The 16,512-nt window shown below is 39.7% G+C and overlaps 1 protein-coding gene across 1 annotated transcript; it reads right to left on the bottom strand.

The window, feature by feature from the left end:
* Positions 1–6,268: 6,268 nt before the first annotated feature.
* STEAP4 (STEAP family member 4) lies at positions 6,269–10,617 on the bottom strand. Its single transcript, XM_010136354.1, has 4 exons — positions 10,162–10,617; positions 8,366–8,893; positions 7,546–7,710; positions 6,269–6,538 (listed from the first exon to the last, which is right to left on the bottom strand). The coding sequence occupies exons 1-4, from the start codon at positions 10,615–10,617 to the stop codon at positions 6,269–6,271; spliced, it is 1,419 nt and encodes a 472-aa protein (XP_010134656.1).
* Positions 10,618–16,512: the final 5,895 nt, after the last annotated feature.

Raw genomic sequence — 16,512 nt, 5'->3', positions numbered from 1 at the left:
GCCCTGGAAAGACTGAGTTTTTTAAACTGTTGAATTTATTTATCTCAATAATGCTAGGCAGGCTTGATAGTAAAGCAATACTGCAATTTCTGCAGCGTGATTTGAGGTTTGACCTTTAGACCGATCCAGTTAAAGATAGGATTTGGTTTCCAATCTGTACTTTTGGGATCAGAAAACAGAAGCTGCAAGCAAAACAAACAAACTATAATCCTGTATGTATTTAACATCATTCCCTGCGATTACTTCTGCAACCATGCCCTCTGACTGCCTCGTCCAGTTCTGAGAGATGGGGACACCATGCCTGTCCTGTCCCAGGGCTCCTGAAGCTCTGGTTCATTACTAGCCAAGGAGGGAGAGGGAAGCTGCCTCGTCCTCTTCTTCCTCCTGGGGACTACCTCTCCGGCCACTTCCTCAGGTTCTGTTCACTCTGTCCACCTCTCGCTTGTCTTCTTCATCCAGTATTGTAGGGTTTCCCTTGATTCAAATTTTCATGCCACGTTAATGGTTCATCCTTTCTTTATCGGGAATCTGTGTTTGATTTTGCTTCAATTCTTTAAGTACACAATGAAGATGATGGTGTCTCGCATTGAAACAGAGCAGTTCATGAAGCAGTCTCTGTCCTGTACCTGGCCAGTTGGACACTGCCATCTCTTCTGATTCTTTTCCTCTGGGGAAACAGTTTTTCCAGCTATATTCACTCCTGAGCCATGTAAGTCCTGTGCCTCATGCACAGCTGGGTTTGCTACACCTGCTGCTGAACAATGAGTGATTATTGTAAAGGACGAGAAAACAGGCTGATTTGTATTGATTTGGACTGGGGAAGGTAGGCTATGGTGGGATCCTAAAACCTGTTTTGGACTTCAGGGTGGCCAAGATCAAACTCCTCATCTAATTACTTATAAGGTACTGAAATAATTTGCACCATGCAGCCAAAAATATGTACATTTTCTGTCATGGAGCTGATAGGAAAGAAGAAAAACAGATTTTTCTTTTTCCTTCTTTCCTTCTCTCTTTTTCTTTCTAATAAATTTTTTTACTTTCGTTCCATATACCCTTCTCCAGCATGATTCCTTGAAAATGCCTCCCTCCTTCTATGCTGGCATAATCAAAACATGCCTGTTTTGGGAGGTTCTGTTTTGGTCAAGCAGTGTTCAACCACTCGTGCCCTGCAATGATAAGCATGTTACAATAACTTACATTTTTTCATTTTTCATTTATCTATTTTCTGAAATCACTAAAGAGACATTTGTAGACACTACACTTTCTCATCTTCCATAAAACTGGGTGAAAAAAAATTAATGGGTCATAAACTAGGAAAGGCCTCTGCACTGATGTTTAATAGCTTGAGTCTCCTGATTGCAGTTAAGCTTTTTCTAGATTAAATCTGAGCAAGTGTGAAGAGAAACAAGCACAGCAAAGGGGCTGTATTTGGATGAATCTCAAATAATAAGCAAATCTGGATGTGGAAGCAGAGAGACAGGAATAAAGGATGTATGCAAAGCACACATACATAAACAAGAAATTACCACTTTTGCTTTGCAGTGTTTGGAGACATTAGCTAAGTTTCAGGCAGTTCTCTGAAGTCTGTGCATGTCCTCTCAAGGTTCTGCAGTATTTTTTTTTTTGTAGCACTGAAGTTCCTTATAAAAATCAATACGTCACAGGTCTAGTTTTGTCAGAACTAATGTTTATTTCTATTCTGGATTTCCAAATTCAAGAATGTTAAATTTTTACAAGGAGTCACTTGGAAAAAATGAGGGATAATGGGTATATTTTACTCTTGGGGAAATTCTGATTAGACACAAGAGGAAAATTTTTTGCAAGAACGATCAGCCATTGGAATAATCTCCCCAGAGAATTGGTGGATTCTCCGACATATTTAAGATTAGGCTGGACAGGGTGCTAGACCATCTTATCTAGACCATGCTTTTGCCAAGAAAGATTGGACCAAATGATCCTTGAGGTCCCTTCCAACCTGGTATTTATGATTCTGTGATAATGCAGAGGAAAAAAAAGAGTCTCTGTAGGAGATAAAAGCTTCCACAGTGTGCAGAAGAGAAGCCATATTTAGGCTATTACAGGAACACTGAAGATTTGTTAAATATGTTAATCATAGTATGGAAGAGCAGCTGAACATAGGTTACGTAAGTTCTGTGATTGTTCATACTATTTGCCAGTTCATTATTTGGACTAACGAATCAAACAGGCTCACCAGTGTTTGAGGCAAGAGGTGCTCTTGTAAAATCTTGTGTCTGACAGGTATCAAGAGTGAAGCCACAAAAACCTGACATGCTGGAAAAAAGACTCGGTCGTGAATGGTCATATATTGGAGTGAGAGGTGACTCTTGGATAAGACAGAGAAGGCTGGCAGAAGAAGGTCATGCAGCAGAGCAAAAATAAGTTGCTGATCTCAGGACTTGCAGTGTGGTGTGGGGGAACCGAAGGAAATTCCTCAGATCTCCGTGGTTCAAGATCCAGCAGTATCTGTGGTGTCAGCTCATCCCCTGGGTCCAGTGCATGGCTGATGTCCCACTGCTGTCTCAGGTAAATATAATTAATTTAAAAACTTTCTTTTCATTACCAAGTGCTTTTTTTTTTTTTTTTTTTTTTAAACTGGATATTCCCTAGTTGTAAAAAAAGGCAAAAGGAAGTTAAATTACCCATGTCACGAAGCATGTAGAGGTCTAAAAATCACACTATCTTTCCTATAGCACTCTCCATCAGAATACTTTTTTCTTATGCAAGGAAATACAAGCTTAGTTGTCACCATGACAATATCCATGTGATCATTTATTTAAAAATCTGTAATTTATGTTTTCTAAGTGTTAATTTAGAAGTAGAATTGAGAGTCAATGCTATTCCTATTTAAAAACTTTCTTTTTATTACCAAGTGCTTTTTTTTTTTTTTTTTTTTTGTAAACTGGATATTCCCTAGTTGTAACAAAAGGCAAAAGGAAGTTAAATTACCCATGTCACGAAGAATGTAGAGGTCTAAAAATCACACTATCTTTCCTATAGCACTCTCCATCAGAATACTTTTTTCTTATGCAAGGAAATACAAGCTTAGTTGTCACCATGACAATATCCATGTGATCATTTATTTAAAAATCTGTAATTTATGTTTTCTAAGTGTTAATTTAGAAGTAGAATTGAGAGTCAATGCTATTCCTGCAGGAATTATTAGAATGGTATTATGTACCTATGCATATAGAGGCTCTTTTTGAAAATACCCTTTCTAAAATGCATGTAGTGATCCTTCTGATATCCTCTGTGATCAGTTTTTCTCAGTACATTAAAAAAAAAAAAATATATATATATGAAGAGCTCAGCCATGAGAATGTGTACAAGCTACCAAACTGGTTATTATTTTCAAAATATGGCCTTGAATGCTTTTAGTTTAACTATGATGTAAGGTTGCTGAAGGATTTTGTTTTCTCTACAATGTTGAAGAAATAAATTTGTAAATTTGTGAAGCAAATACTCCCCAGCTGCCCAAGAAAAACAGGATGTGAGATCCCTCATTTAGACTGGAAAAACAAGTGCTGCTGGAGATCTGACCTATTATGTACTGAAGTCAGCAAAGAGCCTGCTGCTGACTTCAGATGTGAGAGCTTTGGATCAGCTCCTGGATGCTGCCACACACACCTTGTGCAAACAGACAGCATCATCTCCTTGGTTTCGACACAGCAGATATTGGCGCTTTATTCCTGGGGTAAACAGCGGACTGCAAACCCTACTGCCTAGCATTTTCAGTAAATCTTGGCCTGCGACTTAGCGTAACAAAGCAACGTGGTACCCGTCCCTGAAGTTCTTTTGTCTTTCCTGCAGGAGCTACAGTCCTGCGTTTAGAGGAGAGGCTGCGGTTTAGCTGTGAGTGAATATACAGGCAGTATCAGTTAGGCACAGTTATTTTGCACTAATGCTCAGCGATGGTAAAGGAGACCTGGTCTGGCCTTCATTAGCAGAGGAAGAGCATGGCAGAGCTTTGCAACATTTGTATTTCATAAAACGTAGCTTTTAAATGGGCTTTAGTTGCCGTGGCTGTTGCAGTTTGAATTCCAGCCCGAAGGTTTAGTTGTGTGAGAGATCTGTATTGGGATAGGCAGAAACCTGAAAATCAATCCTTTAAAAAGTAATAAAAAACCCCCAATCTATATCAGTGTCTTGGAAGTGTTACTCTTTGTAATAACATAAATCTAGAGTAACTCTGTCACTGAGGCCAGAATTTGGCTCCAAAGTGGCGAATCTAGAGGATATTTACTCAGGCTGCTGCTCCATCTGTCCCTTTCTCTTCTACCTATATACAGACATTCTCTTTCCTTCTCTCTTGTTCTCTTTCTTGCTGCTGCTTCTGCCTCTCTCTTTTCTTATTAAGGGAGCTCTAAAGAGGTGTGTTACAGGCATCCTCATAACAGTGTTGTCACTTAGGCTCTTTGAGCCCATACCTAATCCCCTCTGCAGTAAATGGTTTTCTAAGATTAACCTGGAAAATCTTTGAAGGAGGCTTGAAATGGAGTACTACTCCGTTGTGGTACAGGTCAAGGAAAACTGTATAGACCTACATCACATATGCATATCTGCTTATGACATGCTAAGTATGACATATGCACCAGTGGTGGTTAGTAAGAGTACCTAGTGACAGAATTATTGCCAAGAAGTCTGGCTACATCAATTGCTGATATCCCAGACTCCTTTACCATTCTTCCGGGTATTAAGAAATGTCCTTCCTGGGCCAGAGGATGACTTGAAGAGAAGTATTGTTCAGATAGTTTGGGGGTTTTTTTAGACCTGCTTCATAGTGCTTGTTTGAAAGTACAGTTAGCTATATTAGTTAGTCTGCTCCTGCTTTTATATTTGCGAGTATTTATCCTCCATATGGACAGGAAGGAGAACTAGAGACACAAAAGATGGTAAGAAATTATCTTCCTACAAAAAACCCCGCATATTTTGCCTTTTCTTTATTCTCCAGTCAACAGATCCTCTGACTGCAATTTAACAAGAGGTCACCATCCCAACTGGATCCTGTATTTCTACAACATCCTCAGCCCATTTTGATGACTAAGTAAAGATCTGATTGTGTGAGCATCCAAAGGGCAAAGAAAGATGGCAGAAGGTGACCTCAGGCAGCTGGTTGAAGACAAGATCCCATTTTATTCCTTGCCCCAAAGCCTTCCAACACCTTTGTGCAACTGAGCACACCAGCAGCTGCATCATATCAGAAGAGGTTCCAGAAACGATAACAGGGCTCAACATTGTAAAAAAATTCTTTATTGTGGTTAAAATATATATATTTTCATAGAACATTTGTAATATTGTATCCAAAGGTTTATTTTTTGAAAATTCAACAACATTGTCTTCATGAGATTTAACCATGACAGATAATACAACACCCTGATATAATAGGATTTTTCTTCAGTTCCTTTCCTTCTAAATCACTGCTTACACAAAAAATCACCCACAAAACTTTTGCCTATACTCAAGAAGCTTGGGCTTCTGAGCACCTCTCACATCTTTCTGCCATTTTGGTCTCTCCTCTGTCCCATTGCCACCTCAGGTTCTGGTAGAGCAGTACAAGCAAGGACTCAGTAATCCTTGGCCCATACACTTTGAAATAAGGTTTCGTGTGCGCAAATCAAACCCATCTTACTCAACCCTTTCTAAAGTATGAGCATAGGTCTCTTTCGGATCAGATGTTAATGGGCGATAAACTAATGCTGGGAGGAACCGAGCTCTCCCTCAGCCAGCATCTATCCTGCAGACGTTCTATGGGTGCTGGTATCTTCTGGGGGTGGAAGCAGGGTGTGAATTCATGCATGTGTGCGTGTGGATCTGTGTGGAGGTGTGTGAGTGCATGTAGACCTGAGTCCCAGTGGGCAGAATAGGGAAAAGGAGCAGATGCCATTTAATGCCAAAGATTACTCTGGTTCTGCCCCGTCCTGGAGGAGGTTTGGAACAACAGAGAAGGGACATGGAACACCACTTACTTCTCTCATTCCATTCTTAGGAATGGAGGGTGAATAGGCAAGAAAGAATATACTGAGCAAAAGAGAGGGCCTGCGCCTGTCTGAAAGCATGCCTGGGGTGCAGGATCTCAGTGTTCCTATCTGACTTGTGTTTTAAGCGTGTCATTGAGGTGACAATTTTACTCAGGGCCTAGCCAAGTTCTTTGCTTTTTCTCTCACTCTCCAGATAAGGGAGGCTGAGGTCTTAATTTTGATATGCCTTCATAATATTTTTTTCATCTTTTTGATAATACAGGTTCATCTAATTATACGGCAGACTTGTTGATAATGTAATTTGACTGTTCTGAGTACTGGGGATTCCTCTCCCAGCCCTGTCGAATTCGTGTGAGAGGTTTGTCTAGACAAGGAAATATCAGCACAAATTTGACAACCAGTACACTGCAAGGAATAATGAGAGAGAACATGTAGACGGGTGGAAGATACCATTTGTATGATGAGGGCACTAGGAACCACTTTCCACCATAAACCAGCGTGTGTGCAGTGCACAAAATCAGCGTCAGATATCCCAGTTTGGACTAGGGAAGAACAAAGGAAAAAAAGAAAGAAAGAAGTGGAGGTTAAAACAGTGAATTAAACCAGAACAAATACAATTTACAGGACACAGTAAGCTTTATGGAATGTGCCAGTTTTGGGAGCAAACAGGGACTGCTGAAATGAAGCTGTTTTATGCGATATAAAGGCTATTATTGTTTTTAATAAAGGCTCATTCAAAGGGATCTAGGTGAAATACACTTCGGGTTTTTTTTCTCTGTCAGTCATCCTGATAATTTTTCCTAGCTCACACATACTGCCTAGTGATTGTCATATTTGTGAAAATGCAGAGAAAATGATGAAATCCAGCGGAGACATCCAAGCTTTTAAATGCTCTAGTGTTAACCCATCCAGAACTACCATACCGTGCAGGTTTTTGGCCTTGATAAAACCTTTATTGATAGCAATTTCCCCTGCCCTTGCCTCCTCTTCCCTGCTATCCCATCTCCTGCAGAGGCACAGCACCTTGCACCAAGCTTCCTCCGAACAGAGGCTGAGATTATAGCATTACCAAAGGCAGCCTGTTTACAGGCACAGCAGTTTTTAGTCTGCAAAACCTGCAGATTCTCTGTAGATGCTTGGCATTGAGAAGATTTGAGTTATAAAGTCATTTTTCATACCCATTTTAACTGAATTGTCTTGTGAACCAACAAAATTAGTCCAACAAATGGCTAAAATATTTTGTGGCTTGGCATTTGATAATTCCACAAGGTCAGCTTTCTGTTTGTCATTTACAAGCTCATGTCTTCATATTTTTCTCTTGGTAATGCAGTAATCCCTGTTATACAATAAGGAGCCATTGGAGCAGCTGTGATTTTTTACAGGTGAACTGTATAGCCATGTAGTCTGTTTTTTTCACCATGTGATGGAGGATAGTGCACACATCACATTTGGACATACTAATGGAGGAAAGCCTTAAGTCTCTAACAAACCTGCCTGTGGTTATAGTTTATAAGGGAAGACTGTTTTTTAGAATAAGTCTTTTTCTTACCTGTACGAATCGAAATTCTCGCCAGTTGACATTATTGCTGACTGAAGGCAAGGAAGTTATTCCCAGAAGAACAAATAAGAAAAATCCTAAAATCCCCAAAGCCAAATAAGAGTCACTAAGCCAGGCATTAGTGGTGTTAAGTGGTTCTGTTCTATTGTTCTGTATCTGAAGAAAAGAAGAACAGGTGTATCTTAGTGATAGCAGTTTAAGGATCGATATGCAGAAAAAATATCCTTTAAGATAACTAGGAGATAAATGTTGTACATTAACTGAGTAAATCATTGGAGATTAACTGAATGACTACTCAAAAAGCAGAAGAGGCATTATATTACACGTAAGTTCCCTGCACCTGCGATTGTGGCGCATGTTTTACACTGCTGTAGACCTGCTGTTGAGGACAGGTGTGAGATACTTCATTGTTAAATAAGGTCAGAAAGTCAAAATATGTTCCATTTTTAAAGTCAAAATATGTACCGTTCTTAAAATTATATGGGGAAATAGGGAAATATGTTTCTTTAAATTACTCTTAATGTTTAAATTTTCCCTGCTTATTTAATTTTAAACTTACTTGATTAACTTATTTTAACTTATTTTATTTTAAACTAGCTAGGAGAAAGACAGGTCCAAAATCCCCTCAACTCAACAAAAGATCAAGAAACTTTGGATATACCAATGGTTAGAAGGAACACAGAAACTATGAAAATAACCCTATTGAATAGAGCATTAGACTGTCCACAGGATTTCTGAAGCTTAGAATAGAAGGTAGTATTTTTAACAGGGCCGGAAGAAAGGAAGACATAGGACAGGGAACGAAACTTACCTGGGAGATGATTCGATCGCTGGTTCTCCATCTTACATAGGAGCGAATTGGGATAACAAGAGTGTACAAAACGTGCACAGAAGCAAATGCCAATGCAACTAGTCCTAGCTGCTTCCTACAGAGCATCCATTTGTCCAGCCAGTCCGGAAAACGACGGTATTTGGTACCTCTGTATAACTGGATGATTGCAGCAAGAACACCAGGAAGATAAACCAACCCAAGAAGGATGAGTGCCAAAATCGGGCAGATCTTATTTGGAATGGTAATTGCAATAAAAAATGAAAAGTCTTTCTTTTGATAAACATAAGGGTAAATTACATCAAGAGCCAAACAGTAGAAGAAGAAGAATGTGGTTAGGCCAAGGGACAAAAGGATGGGAAACTTCCACATTGGAAAGAGCTGCAGAGGGTAATTTTCTATTTCCCGAGCAGCCAAGAGGGATCCCTGATCTAATGGAGTGAGACCCAGTATACGAACGATATCCATCACCAGTTGTTTAGCTGCCATATCATCTCCACAGACAAACACCTGCAGCCAAAACCAAACAAAAGTTTCATTTAGACAGACTTCTGTGACATTCTCTACTGCCATTCTTCCTGGATATGGATGATGAGCCCAAGCTTCCTAGATGCCTTGTTGGCTTCCCTGCTGCCCTTAATTTATACAGGCAAAAGTAGCCAACAAGACCAAGAACTAAGAATATGAGTCTTTTCCTTGGGGAAGGAGATTGTTTCAGGTGGCAAAATTTTGTATCTGAAAAGAACAGTGTATAACACACTTACTACAAATATTTGCCTAGAAGACTTCACATACTCTTCTGAAAATCTGCAAGCAGTTTGTAAGTGCAAGGTTTTATATGAGTAAATAGGAGCAAGATTTTCAACATGAATAAATAAGAGCAAAATTTTCAATTGCTGCTACAGTGGTCTGTAAGTACTCCAGGGAACTGGAGAGAGAGATATTTGAAATGTGATTGCCCTATCACAGAAGTAAATATTATTTCTTTCCAAGGCTAGGCAAATAGTGAAGGAACCATCTTTTCTGTGAGTATGCAAGACAATACTCCTTTTGCAACTGGGAGAAAGGGGGCAACTTCTGTTCACATTGATATGACAAAGGTTTGTAAGAGCCTAAGCTTGGAAGTACTTGGATCTTTAGTTTAGACAAATCCGATTACCTGACAGCAGAAAGCAAAGCTGGTAATTATTTAAGTAGCTGAATTTGTGCATTGTACAAGAGCACTGTCCCTCAGAGTGGCAGAAAACAGGGTAATAAAAGATGATTTGTCTTCAAGTAAGCTGCAGTGTTGCTTCCTATGACCAGCTCCATCCTTGCTGGCCTGTGGTTAAGGAACTGGTTAAAATGTTTTGCACACACTGTTGTTGTGTTAAACTTCTGTGGTAATGGATTCTGATTTAGAAAACTTTAATTTATTCACCTTCCACTTCTGTTGTCCATACTCATTCTACTGTCCCATCATATCCCTTGCTTCCCTTTATTTTCTCTTCGTTTTATTCTTGCTTTGACATATTCCTCCTATCCCCTTCCCTTGCTTCTCTAGTGTCTCCAGACAACTTACTGAGTTTGGAAGCAAGCTATCAATATTCCTTATCATGCCATATTACAAGCAAAAGTGAATTTTAGGTCACATTTTTAATTTTAAATGGGAAATTATAATGAAAATACCATCTGAAGCCTGTCTGATTCCTATCTCCCATGTGTGTTTTGTCTAAGCCATTTTAAGAAGCCATACGATAGGTAACTGTGACATGGGAAACCCCGTTGCTCAGTCTTACCTGCCGGCTTGCATCCAGTGTGCCCGACTGCAAGGCCCAGGCTGACACGGTGTTAAAAGCTTTCACGACCTTAGCACCAGGCACCAGCTGAGCGAGGTACTCTGCGTTGGACTCAGGATACTCGTTTATTTTTGAATTGTTACTTATGTCCACCAAGACTTTTCCATGGAGAATTTCTGCTAGTGATGTAAGGAAGTTGTAATGTTGCCTCTGGATCGCTATAAAGATGATGGCAGCTTTTTGTGCTGCTTCTGCATGGCTCATCACCTCTGCTCCCTTGGGAATCAGGCTGGATGTCTGGGTGCTCCGGCTTCCAAACACGACAGGGTAGCCAGACTGAATCAATTTGTGTCCTAGAGCTCTTCCAAAATCTCCAGTTCCAAATATGCACACTGTGTCTCTTTTGTTAGAACTTTTAGGAGCCAAAGCCATTATGTTGGTAGAATTTTTATTCATCTGTTAAAAAAAAATGGGAAGAAACTAAGCAAAACATCAATTTCTTGAAAATGAAAGGTTAGCATCCACCCTGGCTATACAAAATAAATACCTGAGCGTTTTCTTGCCTCTTAATATGCTTCTTGCAGACTCTTCTGACTGCTCACTCTCAGAAGATTTCTGTACAGTTTTCAAAAACGGTTCTGGATATTCCCCTCTCCATATCTTACAGCACTGCTTTTCCATTCATTTTATGGATTTTAGCATTCAGCTGAACAGCTGCATTTTTGCTCTCTCAAAGGGAAAGCAAGAGGAAAAGATACAGGAGCACAGAGAGCAAGGGCTGCACATGTTTCAGAATAATTTATGCTAACTTAAGCTGTAGAAAAACATTGAGGAGGTGTGCTGGTTTTGGCTGGGCTAGAGTAAATTTTTTCCAGAGTAGCAGGTATGGGGCTACATTTTAGATTTGTGCTGAAAACAGTGTTGATAACATTTACTGCTGACCAGTGCTTATGCAGAGTCAAGGCCTTTTCTGCTTCTCACCCCACTCCACCAGCGAGTAGCCTTGGGGTGCACAAAGAGTTGGGAGGGGACACAGCTGGGACAGCTGACCCCAGCTGACCGAAGGGATATTCCAATATCATATAACATCACGCTCAGCATGTAAAACTGGAGGAAGAAGAAGGAAGAGTGGATGTTTGGAATGATGGGGTTTGTCTTCCCAAGTAACTGTTACACGTGATGGATCTTTGCTGTCCTGGAGATGGCTGAACACCTGCTTGCTGATGAAAAGTGGTGAATGAATTCCTTGTTTTGCTTTGCTTGTGTGTGTGGCCTTTGTTTCACCTATTAAACTGTCTTTGTTTCAACCCTTGAGTTTTCTCACTTTTACTTCTGATTCTTTTCTCCACCCTTTGGGAGGGAGTGAGTCAGTAGCTGCATGGTGCTTAGTTACCACTTGGGGTTAAGTCACAACAACAGGAGTGTGTTTCTAATCAGATTAGAATGTCTTTTATAAAATACTTGAAGCAGAGATATAAAACAAACCTATCTGTTGTCCTCAGTATTTCCTTAATATGACTAGTCAGTGCTAGTTTGTTTTATTGTTGCTCTTCAATTTCCCGAAATACGTCACATGAGGCATTTGGACAGTGGAATTGGAATATTTGATGTTGAACATAGATTTTTAGTATTTATATATTAATCATAATAAAATTCTCTTTGAGGTTTTTGTCTATCCTCCTTTATCACTGTACCTGGAAGCTTCAAAGTCTTTAATGTGTTGTCTATGCCATAGCAGTATATACGCTCTGTCTTACTTGCAGAGTAAGATCCATGATACCCATACAGAATCAAGGTCTGCTCCAAAGGTCTTGCTGTAGGTCCACATGCTGTTGTCCTCACTTTGCAAAAGGTGAACTCAGACCAGAAAACCTAAGGCCCAAAGGAAGACCTCCATCAGGAGATCTTGAGACATACCTCTCTTGGACTGGCCAGCAATTTAGTGCTTAGAGCAGCTATTTAATTTGCAGGAGCCCTGATTCAAGTCTTTCACTGCATCACAGTCTCAATTAAAGCTGTGGGAATAACTGATTTTCCAGTTTGCAGGAAAGAAATGAATGAGATGGTTAGCTGGACCCGAACAATTGCTTTGATACTGCTGGTTTTTATCCCCTTGCTTACAATCTTCTGTGAAGCACCTCTCAGAATGAAACTGCCATTTAAAAATACAAAGAAAGATAATGTTTTTCGCTTCCTTTTAAATTTTTCTCTAGCCTGAACAGTTTTTGCTTTTCAAAAGTCTGGCAGGATTTAAAATTGTTTGACCCAAAACTTGTATTTGTTTGGTGAATAAAAAAATCAAACCCTGAACTTCCCCCCACCGTGCTGCGACCTAGAGTAAAGGGCTGCGAGTCAGGGATGTGCACATCTTTTTGGCTTGTGCTGTAAGCTTCACTAACAAGATAGGCAGAGAAATGCTTATTCTGAGAATCAGATGTGAATATTTTGAACTAGCTCTGTATGTAGCTAGCTCGCCCTCAGTTGGCACCATGCCTGCTCAGCACCACTCTTGCAATGAGCTGTGGGAGCCCTGAGATTTAGAGAGCTGCCAAGGGAGTTCACTTCTGGTCATTAGGGGAAAGCATCGATTCTGGCAGAGAAGGACTGACTCGAGGAGGATCTCATGGTCTGTGTGGTTCATGCAGGTCCCACGGGAGACTTCGTAGCACAGCAGGGTGTTAACCTCAGCTCTCCTGAAGTTGCAGTCCCAGCTATTCAGCTAGACTCCTTGTACTTCCTCAAGTAACACACTGAGCATGAAAATAGATCCTCAAAGGGACCCATCTGAATGTCTCTTGCATATTTGTGTGCTCTGACGTGCATGCAAATGCAAAGTCCTTTGACATATTTAAAAATCATTCTCTGAGGGCTTTATTAATGTCCCATGAGGCTCTAATGTGACTAAAGCTATAAAATTCCTTTTTGGGTATAGTCTATAGTTCAAAAAGAACAGAAGAGTTGTGTATGTAATATTAATAAATGGTCCGACTCAGTACGTAATAAGACTCAACTTTCCTTTCTGAAATTTTCCTTTTAACAAAGTAGACTCCTATCTAAAATAAAAAGTAAAACTTATTTGTAACACACAATCATCCAGTTGAAAACTTCTGTATTTGCCCTCAAGAAATCATTAAGTTATTGCTGAGTGAACTATGCAAATCATTCTCTTCTCTAAAGTAAGACTAGAGAAAAACAAACCTCAAATGGACGTTAGCAGGTAGTATATTTGGTAGATTGGTTGAAGTTATGTTTTGTTTGAGCTTATAAAAATATTTAATACAGAAATGGATTCACCAGGAAGAAATAAATCTATAAAGTGCTTCCGTTGTTCGCTAATACCGAACATCTCATTTGCTAGTGAACACTGAACTCACCTTGCCAGAACAGAGAAAAAGAGGGAGATAAAAAGAAAAATTAATGTAAGGAATGTTCTTTTTTTTTTTTTTTTTTTTTTTTTTTTTAATTCAAAATACAGGTTCTTGGAGCACTATCTAGGATGTAAAGGTACTTGTACAAGGCAGTGAATATTATTCTATAGAAAGCTGAGGAGGGTTAAAGCTGCCTTTAATACTGGTGGTCTAATTTAGCTTAATACCACTTTAAGCTAGAGATGCTTTGCCTGAATAAAGTAAGCAGAATTTGCCTTTTCTTTTTAAGAATTACTTAATAGGAATGCCCATAGCTGTTATAATGATACACATTATATATTAGAAATAAACTGGTCACCAATGAATTTTTTACAAATTAAGAAAATTGTAAACCCAATATTAATAGTGCAACTGCTGCTTCTGAAAACCACATGTAAGGCAAGGTAAGTTTGCTTTTAAATCTGAGGCCTACCAGACCATCTCTTTCTAATAGAGATGAAAATTAAATTAATTTTCTCCAATGAATCCTTTTTTCCCTCCCTCCAACATGCCTTTGAGCCAGTTGGCTGTTGTTGAACTTAAAGAAGGTTGTGGTCTTTGCAGTCAGCTTCTGGAGGTTAATTTAGGTGGTAGATTATGAGCTCACAGACCATGTGTAGACAAGTTCTGGCTTTGCTGTGTGTATTTAAGAAATTTGCCTCCCAGAGTCCATGAGAACGATAGCTGCAATGCAAGATAGTAATTGCCTATAGGATGAGGTGTTTTATTGTCATACATCAGTGTGCAAGATGGGAAGCAGAAGTACATCACAAGGGACACAGGGCCAGTCTGGTGTCTGGGAGCTCAGCCCAAAGGCGGACACTGGGTTCTCAATAAGCAGCTGATGGAGTGAGGGTCTGCTTCGTGCCCATGGGTTATTCTGAGTCTTCTCAAAGCACCAGAGAAAGCAGAAATATCAACGAAGAAACATGTAGAAACATTATACGCTCTTTTATATATGTAGCCATGTATTGTCTGAGAAAAAGCCATAGAGATTTGTATCCATACATATTTTTGCCTATATCCACCCCTCCAACATTACAGCACTAGTGATTCCTTTCGTTATTTGAAAGATAACACATGTAAGCTTCTATAATGATCAACTGTGTCCTTTCTCTTCTGCACTGTTGCTGTATTCTTACACACTGAATTATCCTATTTTAAGGAAAATGGTAATCTCTGAATCTACTTAGTCGATAATGATAAAAGGAGGCAGTGAAAGTAAAAAAGCAGCTAACTGCAAAACTGTAATTTCTACCACTGAATTAACACTATTCCCCCATTAACTCTAGGGGAACTGATTGAAGGTACAATATTCAGCAGTTATATGTAAATACTTTGGTTCTGTGGGAATTTGAATGAAGACAGGCACTTTGCTTTGCACATGGGAAAAAGGAGAGATTTCCTAGCAGAAGCAATGCCACAGATGAGGTACAGTGCCAAAAAGTGGAGAGGCAGAGATGACATAGTCTGGGATGGATAATGGAAAGATCACAAAGATGTAACATGAAATGGCAGGTGGGAGATCAGTGGAATAATTCAAAAGATAGCAAGACAAGATGAAAGGAGCAGGAAAGAGTAATTTTACTATTTACATTTAAACAAAGAAGCAAACCAAATAACTCTAGTAGCGATCTCAAGAGATTAGCACATCTCTCTCCCTAACGCAGGATAAACTATGTTTAAACAAAGTCTGACAGAAGCTCATCTAACCTGTTTGTAAAACCTTCTCATGCTGTGGGTCCTGCAGTCTTCCTCACCTACTGCTTTCTCAGCCATACTATTAGGCAGATTTTCCTATATGCAATCTATATTGCCTCCTCTGCAGTAGACACAGGCGTCAATTTATTGCCCTTCTCTTCACAGCAGTCTTTGTTGGATATGAAAACTGTTACCATTCCACCCTTTTCTTCTCTAGATAAAACAACCCCAACTCATGCTTCTGAGAGTGGTGATCTTTCTCATGGCATTCTTCTGATCTTTCTAGCTAAACTGCTCCAACTGTTAATTAAAAGCATGGTGCTAAAACTGAATGAAGTACTGTTGCTGAGATCTTACCAGATAAAAAAGGATTGCTTTGCTTGCCTCATAGACAAGGCATCATCCTGTTGTCACATCTGTCTTATTCACAACACAGCTGATTCATAGTCAGCTTGTAATGCATTAGGGCTGTGAGTACTCTAACAAGTAACGTGTGGCAACGGGAACCAAGAAGTGGAGTGAAGCAACTGGTGCTGGGAACATAATATTCACACTATCCCTGTGCCAGAGATTTCCACCTTGGACTAACTTTGGTCTAGTACCACAGCCTGAGTGCCCATTAACAGCTGCAGTGCGCAGAGGTGCGCCTAAAGCATATCTTCTGTCTCAGCTTTTGTGGAAAGGAATCTAGTTTCCTACGCTCTAAGAGCTCTCTGTGGTGTAAAGAAAAGCTTGCAAAGTGGTGATCTGTTTCTACATCTGATAGGAACTGTAAAAAGAACTACTGTAAATGCATCCTGTACACCCAAACCTTTAACTGGACTGTTCCCATGCCCCTTGCTCCATCCCTGATGTCTGTATTTTTTTCTGGCTCAGAGCTGTATTGTGCACTTGTCCCTGTTGAATAGCACCGTATTTTTTCAAACTATAGCTTCAATTTGTCAAGATCATTTTGATTTCTAAGCCCATACTCTAATGTGCTTGCACCCCTTTTCAACTTTGTCAGCTTCAATAAGCATAGTGTCTATTCTGGCATCTACAGCATTTGATGAAATTCTAGAACAGGACTTTTGCCAGGAGAGACCCCTGGTGTATCTGCAGTAAACGCAATCTTCCATTTTGACAATGATTAAATGAGAGACTGAAAATGTTTCTTTTGCTGGTTCTGCAGAACCTAATCTTGTATGAGCTTAGTCTAGGCTGCATTTTCCCAGGATGCTTTTGAAAATTTTCTCTAACACCA

Source organism: Buceros rhinoceros, unplaced genomic scaffold, assembly GCF_000710305.1.
Source record: "Buceros rhinoceros silvestris isolate BGI_N320 unplaced genomic scaffold, ASM71030v1 scaffold12445, whole genome shotgun sequence".
Classification (NCBI taxonomy): Eukaryota; Metazoa; Chordata; class Aves; order Bucerotiformes; family Bucerotidae; genus Buceros; species Buceros rhinoceros.
This window is presented reverse-complemented; position numbering and strand designations above follow the sequence as displayed.

Bases quoted from the DNA above. Each gene is read 5' to 3' on its own strand.
- STEAP4 (XM_010136354.1), bottom strand. From the start codon at position 10,617: ATGAATAAAAATTCTACCAACATAATGGCTTTGGCTCCTAAAAGTTCT. The intron at 8,894-10,161 runs GTAAGACTGAGC...TTTTGGCTGCAG, and splicing joins CACTGGATGCAAGCCGGCAG to GTGTTTGTCTGTGGAGATGA. The intron at 6,539-7,545 runs GTAAGAAAAAGA...GTTCTTCCCTAG, and splicing joins GAGAATTTCGATTCGTACAG to TCCAAACTGGGATATCTGAC.